Source organism: Pteronotus mesoamericanus, unplaced genomic scaffold, assembly GCF_021234165.1.
Source record: "Pteronotus mesoamericanus isolate MK-2021 breed Mesoamerican mustached bat unplaced genomic scaffold, CSHL_Meso_final contig_169, whole genome shotgun sequence".
NCBI classification, from domain to species: Eukaryota; Metazoa; Chordata; class Mammalia; order Chiroptera; family Mormoopidae; genus Pteronotus; species Pteronotus mesoamericanus.
This window is the reverse complement of record NW_026555068.1, coordinates 2295870-2322541: the sequence shown is the minus strand read 5'-3', so window position 1 is coordinate 2322541 and position 26672 is coordinate 2295870. Positions and strand designations below refer to the sequence as shown.

General features: G+C 55.0%; 2 protein-coding genes across 2 annotated transcripts in view; one reads left to right on the top strand and one right to left on the bottom strand.

Moving 5' to 3' along the window:
* Positions 1–22796, top strand: part of GAS6 (growth arrest specific 6) — a 45350-nt gene extending 22554 nt beyond the window's left edge. Inside the window, exons 5-15 of the mRNA XM_054565896.1 lie at positions 3365–3487; positions 4454–4576; positions 8723–8845; positions 9676–9797; positions 11201–11319; positions 11726–11915; positions 13733–13897; positions 15103–15271; positions 19538–19710; positions 20959–21187; positions 22262–22796. Of these exons, the coding sequence (XP_054421871.1) occupies positions 3365–3487; positions 4454–4576; positions 8723–8845; positions 9676–9797; positions 11201–11319; positions 11726–11915; positions 13733–13897; positions 15103–15271; positions 19538–19710; positions 20959–21187; positions 22262–22416 (1691 nt within the window). The 3' untranslated portion in view covers positions 22417–22796. The remainder of the gene's footprint in view (positions 1–3364; positions 3488–4453; positions 4577–8722; positions 8846–9675; positions 9798–11200; positions 11320–11725; positions 11916–13732; positions 13898–15102; positions 15272–19537; positions 19711–20958; positions 21188–22261) is intronic.
* TMEM255B (transmembrane protein 255B) overlaps positions 18376–26672 on the bottom strand; it is a 54242-nt gene continuing 45945 nt past the window's right edge. The window contains exon 9 of the mRNA XM_054565898.1: positions 18376–19571. Within this exon, the coding sequence (XP_054421873.1) occupies positions 19482–19571 (90 nt within the window). The 3' untranslated portion in view covers positions 18376–19481. The remainder of the gene's footprint in view (positions 19572–26672) is intronic.

Sequence of the window (26672 nt, the reverse complement as noted above, 5' to 3'; positions counted from 1 at the left end):
CCTAGGACTGGAGAGACCTGTTCCCTTGACTTTGTCTTGGCAGGAAGGGGCTCTGAGGGATTTTCTCCTGGGACTGGTGTTGTGTAGAAATTCCTTAGAAAATCCCACCTCAGTAGAAGTTGGTATTGGCCCCTCAGCCCCGGAGACCCTGAAATTTTTTTTAGGGGGACGTTAGGCATATTAGGCAAATTCTAGGCAAAGTTAACAGTCCTTCACACCAAAGGTACATGTGTATACTTCTGGAATAACTTTACATTTTTAACCAACATGTCAAGTGGAGACTCACACCACCTGCCTGACTCCCATCCGGCGGGGGCCCATCTGGGCCTTGGGTCGAGTGTCTTGGGAGGCGTCAGGTGAACCAGCTGCGCCACCCAGGCTCGGGTGCTGACCAGGCCCGGCACAGGTCTCCCACCCCGGTCTCTCTGACCCTCCTTCCCCCAGAGCCCCTTCCTGCCAAGACAAAGTGGGGAAAGCACGTCTGCCCCTTCATCTCTCCAGTCCTGGGGCTGGGCTTGGCCTCACTCTCCCTGCCCCTTCTGCCCCCAGAGGACAGCCCTCCTTACGGCAAGCGTGGCAGGGCAGCCGGAGGAGCACGTGGGTGACGCACCGTTCCATCACCAAATTCCTCTGATTGCTGGACCCAGCTACTACTTGCTCACTGGTAGAAGGTACTTACAGCTCCCTGCCAACAACAACTGTGCAGTGTCTCAAAAGTACTGGGAGATGTTGTGTTCGGTCTACATTCTCAACTGTTTTGTTGGCTGTGATCATGCAAAACAAGCCCGTTCTGAGGTGTGCCATGGAAAGGTCACAAGAAAAACATGACGAGAGACTCATGGGTTCATTTTTTGGATGTGATTATGCAGACTCCCCGAGGACCGGGGTACCCAGACAGCCGAGGGCACGCAGAGCAGAGCGGTGTAGGGAGCCTGTGCCGGTGACAAGGGCTGGCTCGACCTCACGGGGGCTCCAAGTTCGTGGTGGCTGGAAGCACGCGGAGACCACGCGCCTCCTGTGCTGGCAGCAGGGAGACGAGCCTACCGGGAATTCATTGTGAGGACAAGAGCAAGCCCTGTGGTGGAAATGCTGTCCCCGAACTTGGAGTTAGGCTGTAAACATCAGTCATTTTAAGAAAGGAGATAAACTACGTGACACCAGGACAGACTCTGGCCTGGTGCTTTCAGCGTCCGGAGGACCCGTTGGCTTGAGCCTGTTCCCAGTGACCAGGGAGTGGGATGAATGGTGACTTCAGATCTGTATGAGGTGGGGGCAGAGAGGAAATGCTGGAGAACCACTGCGTCCCAGCTCCCCGGGGGTCAGATGAGCATCTATCCACCGGCCATGTTACCTAAGATGGGCTGTTCCCTTCATAAATTTAAAAAGTGGCAATACCTGACTCAGGTGCTGTAGATGGACATATGGCCCTTGGAAACAATACCAATGACATGGTGTGAATGATGGTGGATGCTGTGTGTTAGCGAGAATGTCTGTGTAGCTGGTCTGAGCCCGGCCCAGGTGGCATGCCGCTGGTGTCACCTGTCCCTCTGCTGCCTGATCTGCCACCTGCCTGGGCCTGGAGATTTTTGACAGCCATTTGGCCTGGGTGACCACAGTCTCTAGGGCTGCTTGGGAAATGTACCTAGCTGCCCTGATTCAAAAATAAAACAGAGAGAAGCCTGTTTTGCTGTTGGTTGTCAGTGCAGCTGAAATCCACTCATCACGGATACTGACAAGTTTTCTGAGGGTGGCCTGGGTGCCTTACCCCTCTGACTGGGCATGAGCTGGCCCAAGCCCCCCGTTTGGACCTCAGGCATGGGCCTCGTGCTTTTCAGGTGTTGGATAAGGCTCATTCACCCTGGTCTGGAGGAGAAGGGAAGTGGGCAAACAATAGTCACCACGAGACATTTAATGCCTGTAGGCTCATGAGAGAAAGCTAGTCAACAGAACCTTTGAGGAGCAAAGGCAAAAGCGGCTTTAAATGAAGGAAGAGAGAGGGCTGTTCAGGAGTAGATGATCAGGTGGCGCCTTCTGTGTGAACTGGACAGGATGTGCTGCGGAAGGTCCGCGTGGACGGGGAGGCTGGAGCAGGCTGAGTCAGGACGCAGCTGCACTTGGTGAGAGCCTTTGGGCAGCCTCAACAGGCGGGCAGCGGTGAATGCAGGGCCCACCACCCCCAAGGCGTGCGCGTGTCCCTCCACCGTCAGAGCCCGGCCAGCTCAGCGCCCCTCCGGCCTCCCAGAAAATGTCTCCGCCGTCGTGTGTGCTGTGGACGGGAGTCGTTCTCAGGCTGGTGGAGTCCGGCCTCCTCGCAGTGTCCTGAAAACCCATGCAGTGCTGCAGATGGAGCGGCGACAGCAGAGAAGTGGACGGGAAGGCCTGCCCCCCCTGCCAGGCCCGCCCGGCACGGCCAAGGGCCTTGTGGAAGGATTCTCAGCTCTGGGCGCAGTCACAGCTTTCCCCCAAGCGCTCTGCTGTCCGCCGCTTGCAGCCTGGGAGCATGTGATCGCGCATGGATGGGGTAAGCGCCCCGGAGGCTGCGTGTCGTGGAAGCTCCAGCTGTGTCTGTAAGAAGATCCTTGTCGCGTGGAGAGCCCTTGGAAGACACTGCACTGGGACCGTCCCTTAACCATAGCCCCTAAAACAAGCGGCAATTATGCTGGTGATGGACATGCTGATCCCAGGCAGATATCGCCCCAAGCGAGTGGGTCAGAGCACAGCTGGCCCAGGCACTGTCACCCGGGACACTGTGGGAAGACATGGAGCAGCCGGTGCAGCCTGGGTCTGGGGCGGTCCCCCGGCCTGTGCAGGCAGACTTTGGGGAAAAAGGGGGGGGCAGTGCTCCCACAGAGGCCAAGCTCAGTGGAGAGAATGCTGGCGAAGGTCGATGCGCTCATGATTTGAGGGGGCAGGGGGCCTGGCCTGGGAGGGTGGAGACGTCCGCTGGGGAGGGAGGAATGGTCGTCATCTGCCTCGAAGGCTCCTGGGTCAGCCAGGGCTCTGCTGACCTGCTCTCTGGGAGGTCTGAGCTCATGGGGCTGAGCCAGGCCCACGCCTCTCCTCCCTCATTCCCTGGTGGGCCAAGACCGCCAACTCCCTGGCCCTAGGGGCGGGTGGCCGCTCCCTCCTGGAACCACCTGCGGGCCTGGCCAGCCTGGTCTGTGGCCCTACTCCTACGCAGAGGCGGCCAGCCTGGGTCAGTAGAGAGGACTCCGGTGACCCGAGCCTGCTCAGAGTGCCCCTGCCAAGGGCCCGTGTCCCCAGGGGCCTGAGAAGAGGCTGTGCTGCTGCCGCCTGCCACCACCGGTCCCTCCCAGCTGGCCGGGAGCAGCTCAGCACAGTGCTCTCCTTCCTTTCCTCCCAGATCTGCCTGACCAGTGCTTTCCAAAGCCCTGCAACAAGGAGGGGACCCAGGCCTGCCAAGACCTCATGGGCAACTTCTATTGCCAGTGCAAAGCCGGCTGGGGGGGACGGCTCTGTGACAAAGGTAAGGCCGCTGCAACCACGGGACAAGGGTTAAGGGTGTGAGTGTTGGGGCCTTCCGGCAGGGCCACCCAAGAGGCCCCCAAGCTGGAGAGGCCATGTCCTCTCCCTGCCTCTACTCCCTCTCTGCCCCAGGTGGGGACACAGCCGCCTGGCCTGCTCTGGCTGAGACAGGAGCGGGGGCGTTGGACGGGGGGCAGGCAGCAGGATATGGAGGCGCCCGGATATGGAGGCGCCCGCAGGCTGCCCAGGATTAAGCCCCGCACTGGCCAGCCTCCCGGGCGAGAAGGGAGAAGATGGGCGAGCAGGGCACCCTTGGCCCCTCATGAGAGTTGTCCCAAGAGCGAGGACGATTAAACAGTGCTGGAGGCCCTGCTTTTGCCTCTTGGGATGGGGCACTGTCCAGCTCGAGAAGCCATCCGTCAGCTCCTTGGGAGAACTTGGGGGGAGCAGAGTGACGCCTCTCCAAGAGCAGGCCTGGGACAAAGGACGAGGCCAGTGTAAAGCAGTAAGATTCCATCCCTGACCTCCCTTGAGCCTGCACTTGCACAGGGTCAACGAAGAAGCTGCAGGGAAAATCCCCCAGCACTTGGCTAGCACTCTCAGGTGGGCCCCTTCACTGTGGCCGAGAGCCCGGCCCCTCCTCAGGGCCTCCTGGGGCTCCTTCCTGGGCGGCAGAGCTGAGCTGGGGGCCCTGCCCGCAGGCCACCTGTGCGGGGCTTGGCCAGGCGGAGCGGGGGCCTCGGGGCTGCCCAGCCACGTCCATCCTGGGTGCTTTTCGACTCCTGCCTTCCTCCGCGCTCACTTGGATGGTTACAGAGCTGGCACAGTGGACCATCAGCACCCACTGCACAGGAGTCCGAGGGTGGGGGCAGTAGAGGTAGACATGCAGACGCTGCCACACGCGTCAGGTGGGCTGTGTGTCACCTCTGGGCTCTCCCCAGTCCCTCTGTGTCCTGTGTGTGCCCAGATGTCAATGAGTGCAGCCAGAAGAACGGGGGGTGCAACCAAATATGCTACAACAAGCCAGGCAGCTTCCACTGTGCCTGCTACAGCGGCTATGCGCTTTCCCAGGACAGCAGGACCTGCCAAGGTAAGGTCCTGGATCTGGGACGCGCCCCCCCGCCCCCGCCCCCAGCCCTTCGGCCCCTGCCCTGGGCCTTCCCGGGCCTCTCCTCTCCCCTCCCCTCCCGACCTCCCTCCCCCCTGCTCCTCCCCTCTTTTATTTTTGCAACTGCCAAGTTGCTGAAGTTGGCAGTCACATTGGCTCCTCTGCAAGAGGCTGCTGGCGGCGGCTGCTGCTTTTGCGTCTGGAAGGGAGGGGAGGCGGGAGGACGTTGTCCTGAAGAACGAGCACATGCCCAGGCATGTCAGCAGCCAGAGGGAGCTGCCCCAGCACCACCTCGACACAGGGTGATTCACCGTGTCTGTGGACGAGGCCGGCCCAGCCGAGACGGAGATCGCTGCGCCTGGAACGGGTGCGGCTGCTGGGCCTCCTTCCAGTGCCACGGAGCCTGCAGGTTTTTCTGTGCAAGTCAGAGCTCAGGACATCTCGGGGTGTGGGCGGGCGGCGGGCAGAGGCGAGAGGCTCCAGTCCCAGGGTCTCACCTCCTGGACACGCCCGGCTCCCCTCCCCAGGCCCCTCCCGGCCCAGCTGCCAGCACGCCTCCTGGAAAGACCTGCTCCCTGAGTGAAGCAGGAGGCGGCTCAGCAGCCCATCCCTCTCTGCGTGCAGTCTGGTCTGGGGCTCCCCGAGGCCTGGCAGCCTGTGTGCACCCGAGAAGGACACTGTGAGCTATGGCCCCCTCCTGTCTCTCCAGGCAGCCCATGGCGTTGCCTGGTCAAAGCCGCCATGGATCACCCCAGAGCGGCACCCCATTTTTCAGGGGGCAGCTTCCTCCTCCCTCCGTGCCTTCCGATCCAGGTGTGCTAACATCTGCCTGGCTTTGGCATCCCCGAGAGTCTGGGCATGTTTCTTAGTTCTGCTAGCAGCTCACCCAGGAAACAGGACGGGCAATGTTCAGGGAGAAGCAGCGTCAGGCATCATGGGGCAAACCTCTGAACCAGGGCAAGGGTGACTTTCCCCTTTTGGAAAACAGGTTCCACTTTTGTCCACGCCAGCGACCCCCCTCCCTGATGACCCAGGAGGTATTCTTGCGTCCATACCGCAGTGTTTGCCTGAGTGCACAGAGTAACCCACTTCCCTCCCCACCTGCCCGCCTCGACCTGAGGCCAGCAGCCCTCCGCCAGGGCTGCTGCCAGGTGCCGAGTCCAGACAAGACTCTCATGGCCTGAGGAAAGTCTTGCACCCTGCGGGTTTGCCCTCATCTTTGAGAGCAACTGAGGACACTGCCGTTGTTGGACAGAAGTACTTTACATGGCACCCGGGGGTCTCGCTGTTACTTGAAGGCCCTACCTGCAGAGAAGACCAGGAGCTTGTGGACTCAGGGTTTGCGTCTGGCGCACCTGCAGCCATGGGGGAGTTTGCGGGGCCGCCCACACACGTCGCCAGGTTCCGAGGCGGAGACCTGTGCTGGGCTCTCTGGGTGCCCCAGTAGTGCCGCTCTGCACCGCAGAGGGAAGCCCTGCTCTAACCTAATGGAAAGACCCTAAGTGACTAAGTTACTAGTCTACTTTCAGCCTCCCACCAAGTCTGTGAAACGTGAGGAGGACACAGTGGTCTGCAAGAACCCCTGCGCCCTGTTGCCTTTCCCCCCAGAACAGTGTGCAGGACGGCGGGGTGGGGCTCTGCGCCTGCCTGACTCGGGGGGCTGAAAGGTACCCTCATTACCACAACTGATTAGTAGTGTGATGGGGGAGCCCTGCCCTCGCGCCAGGTTTCAGGGTGTGCCTGCACATACTGGTCCTCACACAGCTCCCTTCCCTGGGCCATCCCTATATCTTTTTTGGGCCTTGTGACACCAGACTGAAGCACAGGACGCTTCAGGGAATGAGGACCATGGAAGAGACTGGATCTTCCATCATGGCCTCCTTGGATGCTGGGAAGGAGGAAGTGGGGGCCCCTGAACCCCTGCTTCAAGCACTTTCCCTAGGAAGCATGAGAAAAGGGCGCTGGGCTGATGAGTTCAGGGCTCAGGTCTCTCCGCTGCCTCTCCTTGGCTGCAGGAAGGGACAGGGCAGCCTCAGGCTGTGTGGCCGTGCAGGTGAGCTGGGCTGGCCTCTCTCCTAAGGGGGATCGCTGAAGAGGACCCCACGGGAGGAGGAGGTTGGCACCCATTTCAGCTGGTGAGCTGCGTGGCCATGGCGCACACAGTGGGGGTGGGGCCTGGGCTGTCTGTGCCCAGTGCCGGCCCCTGCCGCCCGCCTGCTCATGTGCAGCTTTCCTGCGTCACCGCACTCCCTGATTAACAGTTGGACGGTGGCATCTTCAATGGGCACAATGTCACCAGGAGGGTTGAGGAGGAAGGAGTGGAGATGGCTAAGGTCACGGAGGCACCAGGGATGGGGGGCAGGGCAGGGCCTGGGCCGCCGGCCCCACGAGCCATATCGCAGGAGGCTGCGCAGCAGCACCCTGCTCTGGGGGAGGTCACGATGGACACGGCGGGACTTGGGGTTCCAGCTGCTGTTTCCTGGGGAAGAGGTGGCCCAGTGCTGGGTCTGCTGGGACGTGGCAAGGTCAGGCTGCAGCTGGGAGAGAAAGTCCCAGTCCCGGGCCCTGCCCGGGGGCTGCTGCAGCGGCTCTGGGTCTTGTGAGAAAGGCAGCCCCTTGGGTCCTCCCTGCCACCTGAGTCAGAGAGTTGGGGGTGGGCTGTCCAGGTCTGGAAGGGCCTTCAGGGGCTCTTGGGCTTAAGGACCCTTGTCTAGGGCATCCTGGAGTAGCCAGCAGAGGCTAGCTGTGGCCGCTCTGCCTGGCAGCAATGCCTTAGTGGCCCATGGGGCAGGTCACTAGGCACTGTCTTGGTTGCTGACTCAAGAACATCCAGAAGCTGATCATCTTTCCAGATCAGAAGCGTTTGTGGGGGCCGTGAAGGAGGGAGCCCGCAGGGTGGCCCTGAGATTGTAGCACAGGATTATCTGCTGCGGTCAGAGTTTGCCCTAATAAGCCATCCTTTGCGCTGGGCGGCTGCCCCAACACAGTGACAGGGCAGCCCCATGCCCTGCAGCCCCAAGGGTGAGCATGGCGCTCACCCAGGGGGGCAGTCTCCTCGCTGCTGCCGAGGGCTCTGCCCGGTGTCCCTGGTGCAGCTGCTTCCACCCGAACCCACCACCGCACTTGCTGAGGGAAGCCAGGTTCCAAAGGTCCTGGACGTGGGGTTGGCCCGCCTGGCTCCTGAAATGAAATGCCACTTCAGAAGCATCACCGCAGATCAATACTGATAAAGGAAAGCCCAGCGGTTTTACACACTTCCTCTTGGGGAACCCGTGCTGTTTGTGTTGGCTCATTCTTTTATCTGCAAGGAATGCCTTACGGTTTTCATGTTTGAAAGCCTGTGTTTGTTGGTAAATTACCCTTGTAAAGAAATGAGGAATAGCTGCAAAGCTTTGCCATACAGGGCTTTATGTTGCCCTCTGAGGAATCACATGTTATTTGAAGTAACAATCATACTTTCTAGAAGTAACAATTGCACTTTCTAGATATTCCTTCTATTGCTGAAGGAAATGGGTTTTTAACTGCAGGGTTTTTCTACTTATTGGTTGCCAAAATGGCAGAGTGGATGGAAACATCTGGACAGAGCCTTGAGGATGTATCATTACTGGGGTGTTTGATTTCCAATGGACAGAGCCCAGTGTGAGTAGAGAGCTGGGTCCAGGTGCCCAGAGGGAAGCAAGGGGCTCCAGGGATGCTGGGTGGGACTGAAGCTCAAAAGGCCCCGGGGGTTACCTTTTTACCTACCCGTACTGCAATTATTTAAATTAAACAGCAATTCTGTGCACACCTCTGGCCAAGCAGTGCTCTGTCCAATGTCTAAAATAGACCCTCTCAATCGAGACTGTAATCAGAAATTCCCTCCACCCTCAATCCCTGCTCCTGGGCCTAGACCTCTAAGGTCCAGTGGATGGGAGGTCGGGGGCAGGCAGGGGAGGGGAGGAGCAGGGCTTGGAGGGGAAGAGGGAGGGGCAGGGCCAGGGGAGCCTGGCACCGAGGATGCCTCTCAGGGCCTGTCCCCCGCCTGCCAGCCAGGGCAGCGATGAATTTCTGGTTCACTGCTGGCAGGCCTAGGCTGGCGCGTCCGCCCCGTCAGCCGGGAGTACAGCTGTGGTCCTCTGGGCTTTGCAGACATAGATGAATGTGCAGACACGGAGGCCTGCGGGGAGGCGCGCTGCAAGAACCTGCCGGGCTCCTACTCCTGCCTGTGCGACGAGGGCTACGAATTCAGTTCCCAGGACAAGGCCTGCCGAGGTACCCAACCCCTGCCACCGCGGGCACCGCGGGCACACGCATGTGAACATGTACACTCTTATGTACCCATGTGCCTACCCATGCGTGTGTGCGCACCACCCACATGTGCACACACGTGCTTCTTGATGCCCCTGGGCACCTTCTCCAACATGCCACAGACACAGAGATAAGACTCCACAGGAAAGCGCCCCTGTGCTCCTGTGGTCCTGTGACAGGCTTCTCTCCAGCCTCAGTGCAACCTGCTGTATTTGGGGGCAGGCCGATGAGCTCTTGCTTCCCTAGTTAGTCCTGGCCATGTCCTCGGGCAGCACGGAGACATATCCTCTCTGCCCAGCTTCTTGCTTGGGGCCCTGGTGGCTGCCCAAAACTTAAGGGAGATGATAGGGTGGTCCCAGCCCCACCCCCTCCTCCATCTCCCCTCCAGGCCCGTCCCTCAAGCCCCTCGCACACCCCGGGGACTCCTGTCCACGGCACAGACCTGCCCCGACCCTCCAGGCCAAGCGTGGCACAGACGTGCTCTGTTCGCTGACCTGGTAGTGTGTGGTGGGCTTAGCCTGTCCTAACATCCTCCTTCACCTTGTACGGTGCCTGCTCCCCTGAGGAAAGGGCAGGGGAGGCACGGACGGCAGAGGCTGGCCAGGCCTGGGTGCTGAGTGGGACTTTGGAGGCCAGGGTGGGAGTTCTGGGAGTGGGGCTCGGGGGGTGAGGGCCTCCTGAGTCTCATAGTCTAGAATTCATTTTCACAGGGAACACACCATGTATGTGATCAGAGAGAAAGTGTGTGCGGTTGCACAAAGTGAGACTGGGGACATTTCCCTTGTGGTCGGCAGATGTGGACGAGTGTGCGGAGGGACGCTGTGAGCAGGCCTGTGTCAACTCCCCGGGGACCTACGCCTGCCACTGCAACGGACGCGGGGGCCTCAAGCTGTCCGAGGACATGAACACCTGCGAGGTAGCACCCTGCCTGCTGCCAGGACGCTCTGGCCTGGCCCTCAGTTTGGCTGGGCTGCCCAAGCAGGCTCCTTGTTTGGCCCTTTAGCAGCTGGTGGGGAGGTTTGCTGGGAGAAGTGCTTTTGCTGACAGGCCTGGTGTACCTGGGGCGACATGGAGAGACGTGGGATGGGAGGTGGGTCTGTCCCAGGTGTTTGGTTGTATTTAGGAGATTGCTACAGCGACTCCCTGCTCCAGGACAGACCAGGTGGTGTGGATCTGCAGTGGGACTTGTTTGCTCGTAAATGCACGTTTCCCTGCACCCTCACGTTTGCTCAGGTTCTGCGCTGGGTGTGTAGTCAGCCTCCCGACTCTGGCCAGCCCCTGACCGCCCCGATGGGGCTCTCCGCTGTTCTAACAGCATTGTAGAGCAGCTTCCCTTGACAAGAGAAACAAAGGAAATAAAAAAAGCACACCCGAGTCACTTAACTTGGTAAAGAGAAAGCTTCCAGGAGCTTGAGTATTCAAATGCTGCTTAACTGATAATTTTTTAAAATCATAATTATCGTATCATTATCCATGAAGAATTTTTTTTAAGATTTTATTTATTTACTTTTAGAGAGAGTGAACGGGAGGGAGAGAGAGGAGAGAAACACCTATGTGTGAGGGGCATTTCAATGAGTTGCCTCCCTCCCAACTTGGGACCTGGCCCGCAACCCAGGCACGTGCCCCGACTGGGAACCAAACAGGTGACCTTTCCGTTCACAGGCTGGGGCTCAGTCCACTGAGCCACTCCAGCCTGGGCCATGAAGAATGTTTTTTAAAAATGAAATGCATGCCAAGACAAGTAACACAAAACCTAGGAAAATGGACTAACTAATCAACTAAAGTATACAAACAAGTTCTAGCAATCAAAACACTATTTAATGTGTTATCGATTGCCCCTAGGACATCAGGAAAAAATGTTACTGGAGAGCAAGTTTCTAGAAACAACAGTCTCCTTGGCCTCCATATTTTATTTATTTTACAATATTTGTAGTTTGCTTTTTATTATTCTCTATACTTTTCTGTATGTTTGAAATCTTTCGTAACTAAAAAAAATAATAAAAGGAAAAGAACCATAAGCAGAAAGGAGCGATGTAGGGAATTTGGCTGTAAGTGCCCCTGCCCAAGGCTTCTGGGAAGATTGAGACCAGCCTCACCTGCCCGCCCCCTGTGGCGGGCGCGATCCCACGGGACTGCAGGGTTTCAGAGGAGCCCTGTCCTGGGTCCAAGCGCGCCCTGTGCGCCTGCCAGGGGCCCGCACGGGACGGGGCGTGTGGGAGAGGAGAGGGCAGCTCTGGCATCCTGAGGGGCCCTTTGTAATGGGAAGAAGGGCTGCAGCAGGGCTTGCCCCTGCCTGACGCCCTCGCTCCGCTCCGTCAGGACATTTTGCCCTGTGTGCCTTTCAACGTGGCCAAAAGTGTGAAGTCCCTGTACCTGGGCCGCATGTTCAGTGGGACACCAGTGATCAGACTGCGCTTCAAAAGGCTGCAGCCCACGAGGTGAGGAGATGGCTTACACAAGGCACGGCAAACGCAGCGAGGCCCCTGGGAAGTGCCCGCCTGATGGCGTCACTCTGCTGTGTCCGCGGGCCAGCACCCAGACCCGTCCTGGCCGTCCCGGCCATCGGCTCAGCCTTGGCCCCGACGGAGCTGCAGTGCAGTTTCCGTGCCGGGCTCGGGGTCAGTGCCAGCAGGGCAGCTCCCCCAGGAACTCCGCGTGAGGTGCCGGGGACGGGGGCGGGGGCGGGGGAGGGGGGAGGGGCGCGGGCCCTGGCTTTGCAGCGTGACGCTGGCCCGTGTACCGGCTTCTCTTTCCAAGGCCAGTTTGAGCTCTCCCAGGGAAGGCGGCCAGGGGCCACCAACCTGCGTGTGACCAACCAGTTTGTTTCCCGGTGCTGGCCCTCAGGTTGGCGGCCGAGTTTGACTTCAGGACCTTTGACCCTGAAGGCATCCTCTTCTTTGCTGGAGGCCATCGAGGCAACAATTGGATCGTCCTGGGCCTGCGGGCCGGCCGCCTGGAGCTGCAGCTCCACTACCACGGGGTCTCCCGTGTCACCAGCAGCGGGCCTATCATCAACCATGGCATGTGGCAGACGGTAAGTGTGGCCACCGCGGCCCCTCCTGGCCGGTCTGAGGCCTTCTGGGATGCAGGCCCCGGCAGTTACTTGTGCACTCACACACCCAACAGTTAGCGGGGGCTGCACATGGCGGGACAGGCCCTCCGCCCCGGGAAGCTACACTCTGATGGGGCGTCACCTCGTCGTGTCATCAGCATGGCTCCCGCCTCCAGAGCCATGATTCCCAGCAGGGGACACGTGGCTGTGTCCAGAGGCACAGTTTGAGGGGTGTGGAGCCCTCGCAGTGGGTTAAAGCCGGGGGCTGCTAGATGCCCTGCAGGGCACAGGGTGCCCCGCCACAGAGAACTCTTCATTCAGACAGTTAATAGCGCTGAGGAGCCCTGGTTGAGGCCCGGGCACCTGCTCCAGTCTCCATGTGGCCTGTCCAGGCTCCAGGAGCTCACCTGTCAGCGTAAGGCTGGGTCAGATATGACACACTGACACTGCCCTGGGCTCTGGCTTCTGGAACCTGCCCTGTTCCTGCCGAAATCCAGGCGTACCGCCCCCGCCCACCACCCCGGTGCCTCTTTATGGAGACTGGCCTGGCTAGTCCCAGCCGGAGGCAGCGTTCCCACCAGATGTCGGCTTGGGAGCGCACTGCCTTGTCCAGCATCCCAGCACTGGGGGCAAAGCGGCCTGCGAGACAGCAGGCCCCCCCAACAATTCAGAGGCTCCATTCTTGGAAGTGGGCTTTTAAAAGTAAACACTTGAAAGAGAAATGAGAAAAGCATTCTCTTTTCCTTTAGAAGTGAAGATAAATGGAAAGTTTCACCTGGCCTCTGGGAATAAAAACGCTGTAGATGTTTGCTAGTATTTCCACCCTGTCCTGTACTATTGAGTTCCTTCTTTCCTAACCTCTTGAAGTGCACGTTGTCTCCAAAGCAGCAAAGCGACAGATAAAACAGTAAATTTGGAATGAAGCGGCCTCCGGGGTTGAAGCAGGTGTTCCCACCAAGGTTGTGGGGCATGAGGGGTCCTGAGTGGGGTTGGGGACGGCGCCCCGAGGTGAGAAAGCTGGAGGAAGCATGACTAGTCAGTGGGCGTCCCTGCTGTCCCGCCCTGAGATGGGAGCTGCTCACCGAGGGTTTCTGTTCATTCTCCCGCGTCTGCCCGGGCCCCCGCCCCCACAGCGCTCCCCACGCAGACACCACGTTCTTTCCACCAAACTCAGACCCAAGTACCTAGATGCTTCTCCACGTTAGCCAAAGAGGAGTAATTTCTGGAAAATTAGAAAGACACACAATATATAGAGTGATAGATTTAAAAATTTTTCTACATGGAAAGTAGAAAAGAATGGAAAGTTTTAAATGAATTCATGTGTTCATTCAGCATTCAGTGTGTGCCAGGTACTAAGTGTTGGAAGTTTAGAAATAAAATGTGTTTTTCTGCCATCAACTGTGCACAGCTAAGGATAGGAAAGACCAAAATGGGCAGCAGTGACATCAGGGCCGAGCCAGTGGGGCCGTGACATCCGGCCTAAGTCCCCTCCCTGGCTGAGGTTTAGGGAAGGGGCCTAAGACACAAGATGGGAGAAGTAGCTCCGTGGGCTCCCTTGTGGGGAGGGGCGGGGGAGGGGCAGCAGTGCTGGGAGGGAACCTGTCACAGCCTGAGCCCCAGCACCCGCTGCGTGGAGGCTGTGTGGGCACACGGAGGCAGGGAGGAGGTGTAGGTGACGAGTGCAGTCAACCTGAGGTTGTGTGTCACTTGGTCCTAGGTGGTGACAAACGTGGTCACCCTGAGGTTGGGTGGCCCTCAGAAAGTACACTCCCGCCTCTCACAGCACTGGTTTTCCTCAGATATCCATTGAGGAGCTGGAGCAGAATCTGGTCATCAAGGTGAACAAGGAGTCTGTTATGAAGATCGTGGTGGCCGGGGATCTGTTTCAGCAGGACAGAGGCCTGTACCACCTGAACCTCACTGTGGGAGGCATTCCCTTCAAGGAGAAAGACCTCGTCCAGCCTGTAAGTGCCGTCCTGAGTCCCTGGGGTCAGAACCTGGGATCAGTCTGAAGACGAGGTTTAGCTGTGAGCCACCATGTGTTTAGCCTTAACCAGGTTTGGCGAAGGACCCAGAAAGGTAAAGTTTTCCCAGCAGTTAACAAGCAGCGGGTGCAGCGTGTGTCATGAACCTCACCACCTCCCTCTATGAGACACATTTGAGTTTTCACTGAATTGATAATAAAAATGTCTATTTTTGCAGTGGAGATAAAACACAATGAAATTATTCTTTAACAAAAAGAGCAATCAACTTTTTTGGACAATTCCCAAGAACATTTGGGTTGTTAACCCTGCCGGGATTTCCGTAGGGGAAAAAGACCCAGTGGGGAGGTCAGTACTGGTCATTTTCAAAGTCCTGCCCTTTCTCACCCTTCCCCGTGCCACATGCCTTTGCCCCCATCTGTGTTCCTCCCATTTCCCAGCATGCTGATGTCCATGGCCAGAATCTTTGACATTGTGATGACGATATCCATGCCCGATATGAAAATGAGTCATGAGTATGTTGGTGTTCCAAACAGTTGGTGGTATTGGCACTACCTTCCCTCGGGGGGTAGAGAAGGGATGTCCTGCCCATGACCTCCAGGATCAGACTTCTGTTCCAGGGCTCCCCTCCCATAGTTACCATGGACACCCTTACGCCTCCTCATTTCTCAGAGAAAAACTATGGTGCCCAGATTTGCTCAAAACCATACAGAAAGTGGATGGTCGGGCAAGAATCAGTATTTCCAGCCCCCGGACTTACCTCTGTGGGTGCTTTTTGCGTGCTGAGTAAGAATCCCAGGCACACCTGCTGTGTAAGTGTTGCCTGGGCCCATATCCCCTCAGTATGCGGTCAGTGCTCTTCACTCCATTTCATGAGTGGGAACACCCAGTGCAGACAGAGCAGGTGGGGTTCACTACATGAAACGTGGTCTCCTTATCCTGCGTGGAAAGAGGACTCACAGTATGTGCTACACTCAAAGGTGTCCCGCAGGGAGTCATAGGTCAAGCACAGTGTCCTTTGTGAAATAGCCTCCACGAGGAGGATTTGTCCATCTTGCAGATTTCCAAAAGCCCGAGCCCAGAGGGTAGCCCATTCATCTGACGAGGCTGGCACCAGCCACACCAGTCATGTGGACTCTCATCATGGCATCTCCAAGGAAGCCACTGGGATCTCTCTGTCTTTCCAGATAAACCCCCGCCTGGATGGCTGTATGAGGAGCTGGAACTTGGTGAACGGTGAAGATACCACCATCCAAGAAACAGTGAAACTGAACACGAAAATGCAGTGCTTCTCCGTGACAGAGAAAGGGTCCTTCTACCCCGGGAATGGATTTGCTTTCTACAGCCTCAACTATGGTAAGTCTCGGCTCCTCAGTGGGGATGGCTGTGACTGTACTTTAAGCCAGTGTACCCTAAGCAATAGGAAAACCGAGGAACAGCTTCTTACTGAGGATGACAGTGTCAGGGATACGCTGGGCCCACCGTGGGCTGTGGGGCAGAGGCAGTGGGGTGAGTTAGCCAGTGAGCAAGAAATGAGAGATGGAGAGAGGACAGCCACCCTGCTGGCTTTGTGGTGGCTGAGATGGGGAGGTGGGTAGGATAAGAAGGCTGTAAGAGGGCACTTTGCAGAAGGTTCTGAGACAAGACAAGCTTAGGTCTGTCCAGGTGCATGGAGAAGCTCCCAAAGCCGTACTTGACATTGCATTCACCACTGACTCATGAGGAGTGAAAAAGGGCCAGTACCTAAAAACCACAGTGTGGCTGCCTCAAGGACCCCAGTGCACTCAAGTTTTAAATAAGAGTGAGGAAGTGGAGAAGGAGGAGGGCTAGAAGCCGGTGGCCCAGTCCTGGAACACGGCCAGGAAGGCTGACGTTCTCAGAATTGAGGCTCACCAAACCAGTGTTGAAAGCCACAAAGAAGCTTTTCATTTATACCTGGAGGGGAGAAAAACCAAACAAACAAAACCATGCGCACGGAACCTGAAGATGATGTGCAATACCTACACCTAGCGGGAGGAAGGCAGGAGACAGGCAGACCAGAGGGCAGGCAGGTGTGGCGGGCGGGGGGCCCTGAGCACCGTCTGCATGTATGCGGATGGTGAGGGGTTGGACCTGAGGTTGGTTGGGAATCCCTTGTCCATCAGTAGCGTTGTCTGGGAAGTGAGTGTAGCTGCAGAGGGTGGGCCCAGAGGCCCTCCTGGCTTCTGTAAAGCAGGGTCCTTGATTTCTTAAAACAAAACACAACACATCTGTCTCTCTCCTTTTATTATCAAATTAGTGACAATTCACAGTGAAAACAATCCTAACATACTGACACATAAGCATTCATTTAAACGTAAACTTTACATGAAATGAATTAACATTCTAAATTGCACTATTGATTGCCTGATGATATTGGGTTGGCCAAAAGGTCTGTATGGTTTTTTCCATAAAATAAGACATTTTTTATTTTCACCAATAACTTTATTGATTTGGATATATTGAGTATGTTGGCTGTCTCTCACTATTGGCATCTAGTGGGTAGAGGCCAGGGGTGCTGCTAAACATCTTCCAATGCATAAGATAGCCTCACAGCAAAGAATTACTTGGCCAAAATGTCAGTAGTACCAAGAAACTTTGCAAATCACTTTTGACACGTTTGATCAGTCACAGCACCTTATCCATATACTGCACAAATCTTTTTTTATGCTTCAGTTGCATTTTTACCTTTCTCGAAATAATAAAGTATAATACACCAAAAATGTTGCATATCTTCCATCTTCAGTGTTAAAATGGCTGCACAAAAATTCTCCAATTTTGATTTTTTTTAAATGCATGCTGATATGACAGCTATCTTAATACAATCTAACAAAACTGTTCCAAATGAAGTTAAAGACAACTAAGCACTACGAGAGCCATCATATGGAAAAAACTAAACGAACTTTTTGGCCAACCCAGTAGAAACATTGTTCTGAGGACATTGGTATGAATGATTTGGATGGGTGGTGGATGTCCAAGAAATTCTGTAGTTTGAGCCTGGATTCACAAGATTTTCCCTAATCCTCTCCTTAAATTAATCTTTATTTCTTGAGCATACACTAGCTGGAGCCCTTAATCGTCACTGTGCCTGGGTTCATCGACCTGAGTGGCTTTGAGCTTGAGAAGGTTAGGAGAGCCATATATCCTGGCCCAGGAAAGCACATGCGTAGAATTGCACAAGCTCTTTCAGTGGGTTCACAAGCGCCCTGGAGCCTGCCCGTGGAACCCACCATGTCCAGAACCTTCTCTGTCTGTCTGATAGCTCTGACGGGTGCGTCCTGAGTCCCTCTGGCACATGGTCCACACCCTGGCCCAGCAGGCTGTCTGGGAATTCCTCATGCTCCCTTTTCGGTGGCCCAGTCTGCCCAGGATCCCAGCATCACTGCAGTGGCCATCTCTCCTGGGGCCAGTTCTGGCTTTGCCTTGCCTCTCTCCTCATTCCCACCCTGCAAAAGTCCTACTGGGGTGCCCCCAGCTTCTCCCTGTTCCTAAACTCCTTTTATGGTTAAACACCATCACTCAGCCCTCCCCCGCTCATCAGCCCAGGGCAGACAGCACGCTCCCTCCTTCAGACCTCACCTCCACACGTCACCTCCAGCACCCAGTGGGGGTATCCAAGGTCAAGGAGGGCCCATCCAGCTCAGAGGAGATGAGACCTGCTCCTCGCTCTTCAGCAAGGCAGGCCATCCTCTCAGGACCTCCCATCACCATCCCCCCTTGTATCTTTGCTTTAATTGTCATAGCAATCCTGTGTCGTTAAAGGTATTTTGGAGAAGAGAACCATTCACTTCTAATCGTACCTGCTAATATAATACACGCATTAGTCCTTTAATCTTCATCTTTATACATCCAAAGCTAGAACATCATTATAATGTTCAATATCAAATCATGTAATATGAAACATTTCATTCTTTTTTCACTTAATATTATAAATATTTTTCATGGTGTAACAAAGACATCACAGGTATAATCTCCAAGGACTGCAGACGCTCCCATTACTGTACATATCACAGTCTGCTTACCATTTTTGCTGTGTGGTTTTCATCTGTAAGTTCTATGAGAGCAAAGTCCCAATGGTATTTACAACTCTGCATTTTTAATAAATCTTCAACTATACCATTAATGTCTACTTTATAACACAGAAAAGACTCACTGGGAAATTACAGGTTCTGTACTGTTTCACTCTGTAGTAAGTCAAAATCGGTTTGGATGCACTAGCTCTCGAAGTCTGAGAAGCCCGGGGTGGGATGGGGTGTGTGGTAGAGCCCATCCTGTGCCGGAGAAAACTTCCCAAGGAGAGCTGAGGCACCGGAGCCTTCAAAATGCTCTGACAAGCAGCCAGGCGCTAAATCCCACCAGAAGACTTACATGCCAGAGAACACACACTCCTCTCTTCCTTCACAGATAAAGGGAAAACTTGGCAACAGAGGAGAAGTACACACACACACACACACACACACACACACACTCACATAGTTATTTTTCCAATTCTCTGTACATTCAATTCAATGAGCAATTATTAAGAACTGACCATATAGACCCCACTTAGGGATGGGACCCACAGATCATTCGAGGAGCTCACAGTCCAGTGGGGAAGAGGCAGAAACCAGCATCATGATTCACCCTGGACACTAACCCCGTCCTGAGCTCAAATGTGTGTGGACATTGCTTCAGTTTCATTCTGCCTAAACGCCGCTCCTTCATCAGGACTTTGAAGTTCTGGTGATATAGAAACATTTAAAAACCAAGAGGGCAGAGGCTTTCTTCTGGCATCCTCATCAGCAGGTGATTCAAACATGAGGGGTGGTATTTGTCCTCAGAAAACCAGGATGCAGCCCCTTCTACCAAAATATGGTTTAGGGGGCTGTTTATGCAAGATACAGATATGTATTATATACATATTTCATTTAGATACATTATATATGATATATCACTTATATAAGTATATGTATAAATATAAAAATCATTCCACTGAGCCATCAGAGTAGTAAAAAAATTGCAACGCAGCAAAATTGTATGTGGTCTGTTGGAATGACGCTAGTGGCACCTTCTACTTGCATTGCTTTTGAACTCTTGATTCACAGCACTTCCGACCTTATAGAACTGCCTGAAAGCCACAGGTGAGATGCAGTGGGACTGAGGGCTATGAAGCTCCAGCATGTTCTGTGGAAAGATCTGAGTCCTGCAAGAGAGGAAGGGAGGGAGCCCAGGGGAGTGGACTCCCACAGCCCCAAGGCACACCTGCATCTGCAGTCCCAGCAGGTCTGAGTGTCTGGTTTGGTGGTCACTCAAAGAGACATTTGGGACATCCGGGTGCTGGCATGGCCAGGAAGGAAGCAGCCACCCTGTGATGGCCCCTGTGTCTTTTCACTGTAGGTGGAGCTCGAACCAAGGGCCCAAACTGTCCTATCACTTCCCAGCTACAGGCTCTTGGCTCAGACAGCGATGGCTTCTTACCGGCTCAGCATTGAGTTATTGCTTGGCTCCCCACCTGCATCTGTAGTCAGGCTGGCATTTCTGCCTCCCAGCTGTTGCCGGCGCATTCCTCTCACTCCCATCTTTCCCTCGTTTGTATGGCCTCTTTATGCGCCGCCTTCTTCGCAGCACGGACATCCCCGGATGTTGGGACCGAAACAACCTGGGAAATAGAGGTCGTGGCTCGGATCCGCCCTGCCACCGACACAGGGGTGCTGTTCGCACTGGTGGGTGATGACCACACTGTCGCCCTCTCTGTGGCTCTGGTCGACTACCACTCTACCAAGAAACTCAAAAAACAGGTACCACGTGCTACGCTGCCCTGAGGGTGGAGGGGCTGCCCCAGCATCCAGCAAGTGGCCCTTGGGGCTGTCCACCCTCGGGGCCCCTTCCTGGGATCAGGTCATCCATTCCCTGCCTCGGGAAGTTCTGTCTCACGCTCACACATCTCAGCGGAGTCCAACCAGCCATGCTAGGCTTGGGGACATTGTCGACGTAGATCACCTGACGCAATTGGACGTCTATGTTGTTGTGGGCTGGGGTGGGCGGGGGGGCCAGGGCCTTCGAGGCAATTGTGCGGTGGGGTGGCTTTCCTGCCTACACAGTTGGCCAGCTCAGCAGTTTAGAACTATGTGAATTGATGGCTCACATTTAAGTCAGATGATTTCACTCACAAATTCAGATTTCCAGTTTCACTTGAAAAGTGAGATGTGCAAACACAGCCCAGACCCCCTGAGGACATCATGTCCTGGGTGACAGAGGGAGAGCTCTGAGTACAGCTGCTCCCAAACACGGCTTCCCCTGTCCACTTTAACGCAGTTCCCACCTCTCCCTACTGTCTACTGATACTAAGTCAACTACCTCTGGTCTTCAGGCTGACTGCTTTCTTAGAGAACAGCTGAGAGGCACTGGAAATAGGTTTTATTCTCTCACCATTGTCCAAAGTGTGAAAACATGGCTGACCCAGAGTGGGACGTGTTCGCCAAGTCAGCCTGTCCTCGAGGCCATCAAGCTCGTCTGCAGACCAGGGCTAGGCACTGACTGGTTCTGTTTACAGCAAGACTCACTCACCACCCCCCAAGGCATGGGTCCACTTTCACACCAGCCCCCCAGCATTTGGAATAAATAGCTGGGGTGGCCACCCAGGTGCAGAGAGTGAGGGAAGAGAGGGCAGCACTCCCTGTGCTGTACAGTTTTTCTGTTCTGGGTTATCAGAGTGTTTCCGGCCCATAGGTTTCTGTTCCATGTTGCCAGTGTGCTTCTAGCCTGTGTTGTCCGAGACGTGCGTGTTCTGCCCGGCAGGGGCACCCCAGGCTACAGGGCCTGCTGCCTGCCAGGGTGTTTATGTTGGCTGCCCGCCCTTGCTACTCTGCATCGGTGGCTTCCTGTGATTCCCCCTGGCCCGCAGGAGACCCCCACCCCCGAAGAGGGCCTGGGGCATGGGGGAGAGACCAGCAGGCTTCTAGCCCAGGACAGGGCACACAAAGGTGTAAGTTGTGGGGCTGTGCTCCCCCCACCCCTGCATGCTCAGGTGTGCTTCTCCCCTGCAGCTGGTCGTCTTGGCTGTGGAGAACGTCACCCTGGCCTTGATGGAGATCAAGGTCTGTGATGGCCAAGAGCATGTGGTGAGCATCTCCATGAAGAAAGGTGGAGCCACCCTGATGGTGGACGGCACCAAAGGCCAGAGTGAAGTGAGCCCTGCAGAGCTGCAGGAGAGGCTGGCCGTCCTCGAGAGGCACCTGCAGGGCTCTGTGCTCACCTTCATCGGGGGACTGCCAGGTAGGGCTCCCTGTGGGCTGCATGCTTGGGGGTGGGAGCACTGGCCGTTCTGACCATCCCCAACTCGCCTGCCCAAACCGAACCTGGGAGTTTCTATTCTGAGAAGCTCTGGCTCTTGTTTTAGAGCAAGAGAAGAAACAGGGAGGTTTATTGTTTAGCATAGTGATGCCTTCCTGTTCATCAGCACCAGCTTAGCAGCTTGTCAGTCGAGGCTGAGAACATGCTCCCAGGGAACAAGCATTGGTCTGAACCTGCCCCCACTCCACCACTCCGCGTCCTCCAGGAGCACCCAGCTGAGCATGCGACAGACAGTGGCTCTGGCCAAGGCGCAGGGGAAGGCCAGCTGACTGGGGGCCAGGCTGGAATCAGGCGCCCCAGGGTCTTGGGCCTGCCTTCCTCCCTGAGTCCTGGTGCCCGGCTGCCGCAGCAGTGAACAGAGCGACCACCAGCCCCTTCTGAGTCCGGGGGGCGGGCAGTGTGCAGCTGCCTCCTACAGATGGGCAGGACGTGATTCTCATCAGATGGAGGGTGTCCTTGTCCTTGTTGCCTGTCATGAGCTGAGTGATCAGGGTAAAGTGGTAAAAAGGCTGGCGAGGGCCAGGTGCTCATTTGTCATCCAGTCTCCGTTTGCCCCCGTGCTTGGCACAGGTTTTCACTGGCTTTAGGGAGCAGGATTTCTGCCTTGGCTACCAGATGCAAACTCTACTTAGTCTTAATAAACAAAGCTTTGAAGAGGGTGAGAGAGGGCTGGGAAGCCCTGTAGCATGAGTGATTCATTTGGTCCAAGAAGAAGATAATACTTATTTTACTGGTTTGACTATCCGTGTGCTTCCTTGGGGCGGTAAAGAGGGGTTTCTTGCCAAAGGCTGGCTGGCAAGTGTTTAGCGCTTGCCTGCGGGCATGTAGCCAAGTCAGGATGGTGCTGTGCTGCAAGCAACGGAAACAGTGCCCTTGAGGAGAAAGGCCCGGGACTGAGAGGGACCCACGGTGCTGGCGAGCACTGCGGCGGGGGATGCCGGGCGAGGGGGTGGGGGGCAGCCTAAGATGGTGTTTGTTTTTTCTCCCCTGGCCCAGATGTGCCGGTGACCTCAGTGCCAGTCACGGCTTTCTACCGCGGCTGCATGACGCTGGAGGTCAACCAGAAGATGCTGGACCTGGACGAGGCCGCCTACAAACACAGTGACATCACGTCACACTCCTGTCCCCCAGTCAAGCAGGCCACCCCCTAGAGTGACCACTGCTGCCAAACAAGAGGCCACACAGCACTCCTTACACTTTCTTTTCAAAACGAACAAGAAGGGAAGGTGTCAGGCACCCCAGCCCGCCCAGCGTGAGCAGCCCCCAAAACACTGAATTCTCGCAAGCTGCGTTTCTTTTGAGACCTTTCTTTATCTTGTAATATATGTGTAAATAGTTGAGAAGACTAATGTTAATGACCCAGAAACACACCCCGAGCCCCGAAGCGTCCTGCGTGAAGCTGGGCTCCAAGGAGCCAACCCGAGGGTGGAGGCGGGAGGTCCGCGCACGCCAGAGGGGACCCAGGAACATAATTCTCTGTTATTTTTATTACCAAATGCTTCTTTCTGACCTAAAAATATGGGAAAATAAAATATTTACAGAAACCTTTTTAATTCTGTGTCAGCAGTCTCTGCTCTTTGCACCTTTGATGCTCAACTGCTTGGGGTGAAAAGAGAGAAGAACTCATGCCCGGGCTCTGAGGCCGGGGGAGGCCTTGTGCACGAACGCCGCTCCTGTCCGCCCCGCGGCATCTCCCCAGTTACCGGTCCCGTGGAGCTGCCACTCTGTAGGAGAGCTGAGCCCACTTTACTCAAGAATAAAGCCCCTGGACGCGCCTCCTGAGGGGGCAGTGGTGGGTAAATGAAACAGCACAGGGCCGGCACCTGCTTGTTCTCCCTGCACAAGCCCTTCTCCCCTCAGCCTCACAGACCCTCCGAGAGGCTGTGAACAGCTGAAATGACACTTGGTCTGGCCCCAGGTGCTCTGGACTCAGGAGACCGGTCCCACTTTTAGCCGCTGGACCTCGGCTCCTGGTCTACAAGTGAGGGATGGAGCAGACAGTCCTCACCCTCTGACCCCAGGAGAGCGAGGGGCAATGACAACACCAGCTGTATGAAAACACACCCGGGGCGCTGGAAGCCAGCGGGCACGGCAGAGGTCACAGGCCTGCGGTCCTGACGGGGAGGCCAAGAGCCGAGGCGGGAAGTTACAGTGGGACACGTCCATTCTGTGCCTGGCGTGACTGTCGGGGAAGGGCCACGTGCCTCACAGTCTACGGTGCCATTGCGGCTGGCGTTCAAGCAGAGGGTCCCAGAGAAGGTTGCAGCATCTGGTGGGGGCTGTATTTGACAAGTGAATGGTTCCTCTAAGACGGAGATTCTTTTTATTTTTTTATTTTTTATTTATTTATTTTTTTATACCAAACCCCAGTGTGTACGGTCTGAGGCAGTTGGGCAGGTTTGGGTTGTGTTTACTTTCAGATTTTGTTCCTCAGGTGGCAGCAAAGTGTCCCATAGCATCATCATTTCAGCATTATGGGATTAATCTCTAAAAGCCACAGTCACCAAGCACAGAATTGGGCAATTGAGGTTTCATTGTCTTTGCGTCCTCCTGGCTGCCGAACATGTTTGTAAGTCACAACTTGACTCACAGATAAGCAGGTTCGGAAGGCAGGTTAGAAGCCTGAAGAATCCGCCCACAGCTAAACAAAGAGCACATGAAAGCAAAGTGGGTGCGGTGCCGCTGAAGGAGGAGAAAATCCCCTCTAGATCTCTGAAACAGGAATGGCCCCAAAGACTGCATCAGAGGCCCCTGCCTGGCTGGATTGGGAAGGTGGAATGACCCCAAATGCACCCATGTGGGAGGAAGCGATCCTCCCTTTCACCAGGCAGCTAGTACACCCTTGAAGGGCAGGGGTCCCCATGACACTGGGAAGAACTGGCGATCACAGGCACCTCCTGAGGGACCTCCTGAGCTAAGCTCACCTTGAAGATGACCAGACTGAGGCATGGGTGTTGTTGGGGTTCCTGCCGGCTCGAACCCACTTTTCGGCTGCCTGGCCCATCCTCCAACCCCGTGTGCATGTCAGGCACCACCCCCAGCTGGCCCATCATCAGGTGGCCCGGGGCAACTTGCACCGGCTGTGCGGCTGTGTCCTTTCTGTCATTGTTCTTCCTAAACTTCAGGCGGCATCTGGGTGGAAGTTTTGTAGACTCATGACTTCAGAAAACTAGTCTAAGAGGTTCTTCAGGTAATTTTCCACATTGGTGCATGGAAATAAAAGATGCCAGAAAAGCTTTGGTCCCTCATAGAGCATGCCAGGCAGTCCCTGAGTCGCTTCCATCAACTGTCCTCACCAAATGTCCATCACCAGCCAAGGTCCTGTGTGGAAGGATGGTCCTCACCCAGCCTCTCCTCACGGCTCTGTGGGTTTCCCCACTCTCAGTCTGTGAGCGAGGTGAGAGTATGTGACAGCTCACACCATAAGTAGAACCCAAACCCAGGCCTCTTGTGCTGGCTCTGGAATAGGCAGGTGGCCCCGTTGGGCTGAGCTGGGCAGGCCAGGGACCTAGCCTCAGGCTGTCCATGAGATCTCAGTTCCTGGGGACTCTGGTGTTGACTAGAAGGACCCAGGCAGGAAAGCCCTCTGCTCAGTTAGCAGGAGGTCTCACCCCAACCCTGATGGCCCCCCAGAGCCAGCTGAGCACAGCTCTGAGGAGCATAGCTCCACCCCTGGTGCCCACCGTGTAGAGCTGGGCCTCATCCAGCTACAGGAGCCCAGGGCTGCCCCGATCTGTTTATCAACACTGTCACCGCAGCATTCCCCATGGTGCTCTCTGATTTTTGTTCACTGTGGAGGCGGTTCTGGAATGTATTTGAGGAATGCTCCCCTGGCTGGCTAGGAGTCTCCTCCCACCAGCCCCAATTCCCTTGAGAAGGCCAGAACGGCCAAGAACAGGAAGGACACACGCTGAGATCTGGGACTGGATGCTCTGAAAGCCCCCCAGAGATGCATACAAAACAGAGGCCAGCGTCTTAGAGGCTATCCAACTACCTTGGGTTCATCGTCTGTCCAGGGAGAACTAGGCACACATCTGTTTCCTGGTTTGGTTTTCTTAGACTTCCATTGGGTGCCAGAGGTTATTCTGACTATTGCCAAGAAAAAGCTTATAGCAAGTACAGAGCCAAATGCTCCAATATATTCCCCAGCTGTGCCAGCCAGGTTGGTGTCCTTGCCACTATCCAGTCTAGGCAGGGCCAGGCTGCAGAGAAGGCTGTGATAGACAGGGAGATCCATATCTTCTGAGTGTGGGCTATGGAGGGGGGGCTGGGGGGATCCTGAGTGTGCACCATGGAGTTGGAGCTGGGGGGATCCTGAGTGTGCACCGTGGAGTTGGAGCTGGGAGGATTCTGAGTGTGCACCGTGGAGTTGGAGCTGGGAGGATTCTGAGTGTGCACCGTGGAGTTGGAGCTGGGAGGATTCTGAGTGTGCACCGTGGAGTTGGAGCTGGGAGGATTCTGAGTGTGCACCGTGGAGTTGGAGCTGGGAGGATTCTGAGTGTGCACCGTGGAGTTGGAGCTGGGAGGATTCTGAATGTGTGCCCTGAGAATAGAGCAGGGAGGACTCTGAGTGTGAAAATGGAGGAGGAGAGTAGATGATTTGATTGAGTGTGTGGAGACAGAGTGAGAAATGGGTTATGCTATTGACACATTTATTGTCTGAATTTATTTCCGGGTTGTTTTTCCTTTTTTAAGAGAAGAGCAATAATAATTTTGTTTTTGTTCTTTGTTTTTTTTTTTCTAGGATACTATTGATTTAAGAATGCCACTTTGTGTGGAGGGCTCTTTGGTGCATTTGGGTCATTTAGTAGCATCCCTGCCAACTACACACTAGGTATCAATTAGTACATCCCCCGCTCAATAGACACACACACACACACACACACACACACACACACACTCTTATGACCACCAAAAATGTCTTCAGGCATTGTCAGATGTCCCCTGGGTGCAAAATCATCCCTGTTGAAAACCACTGCATTAAAGAAAAGGAAATGTGACCGCAACCTCATGTAACACAGATAGTTAACTCCAGGTACAATATATAGGTAAGCCTAAAAGTAACCTGTAAAGCATTTAGAAGATAATGTATAACTATAGCCTGTGAGCCCAATGTGATCCTCTCTTATTTTTGTTAATAAAGCTTTATTGGTGTTCAGTCACACCAATTAATTTACTATATCCACAGCTTCTTATGTACTAAGATGGCACAGCTGAGTAGTTGCTACACACCTACTAACCTTAAAACCTAAAATACTATCTGGCCCTTTATAGAAAAACTGTAATGACCCCAATGATAAAAGAATATTTTCATGACCTAGGGTAGAGAAATATTTCTTAAATAAAACACAAAATGCTCTAATGGTAAAGGAAAAGATTTTCAAATTTGGCTATGGTAAAAATCAAG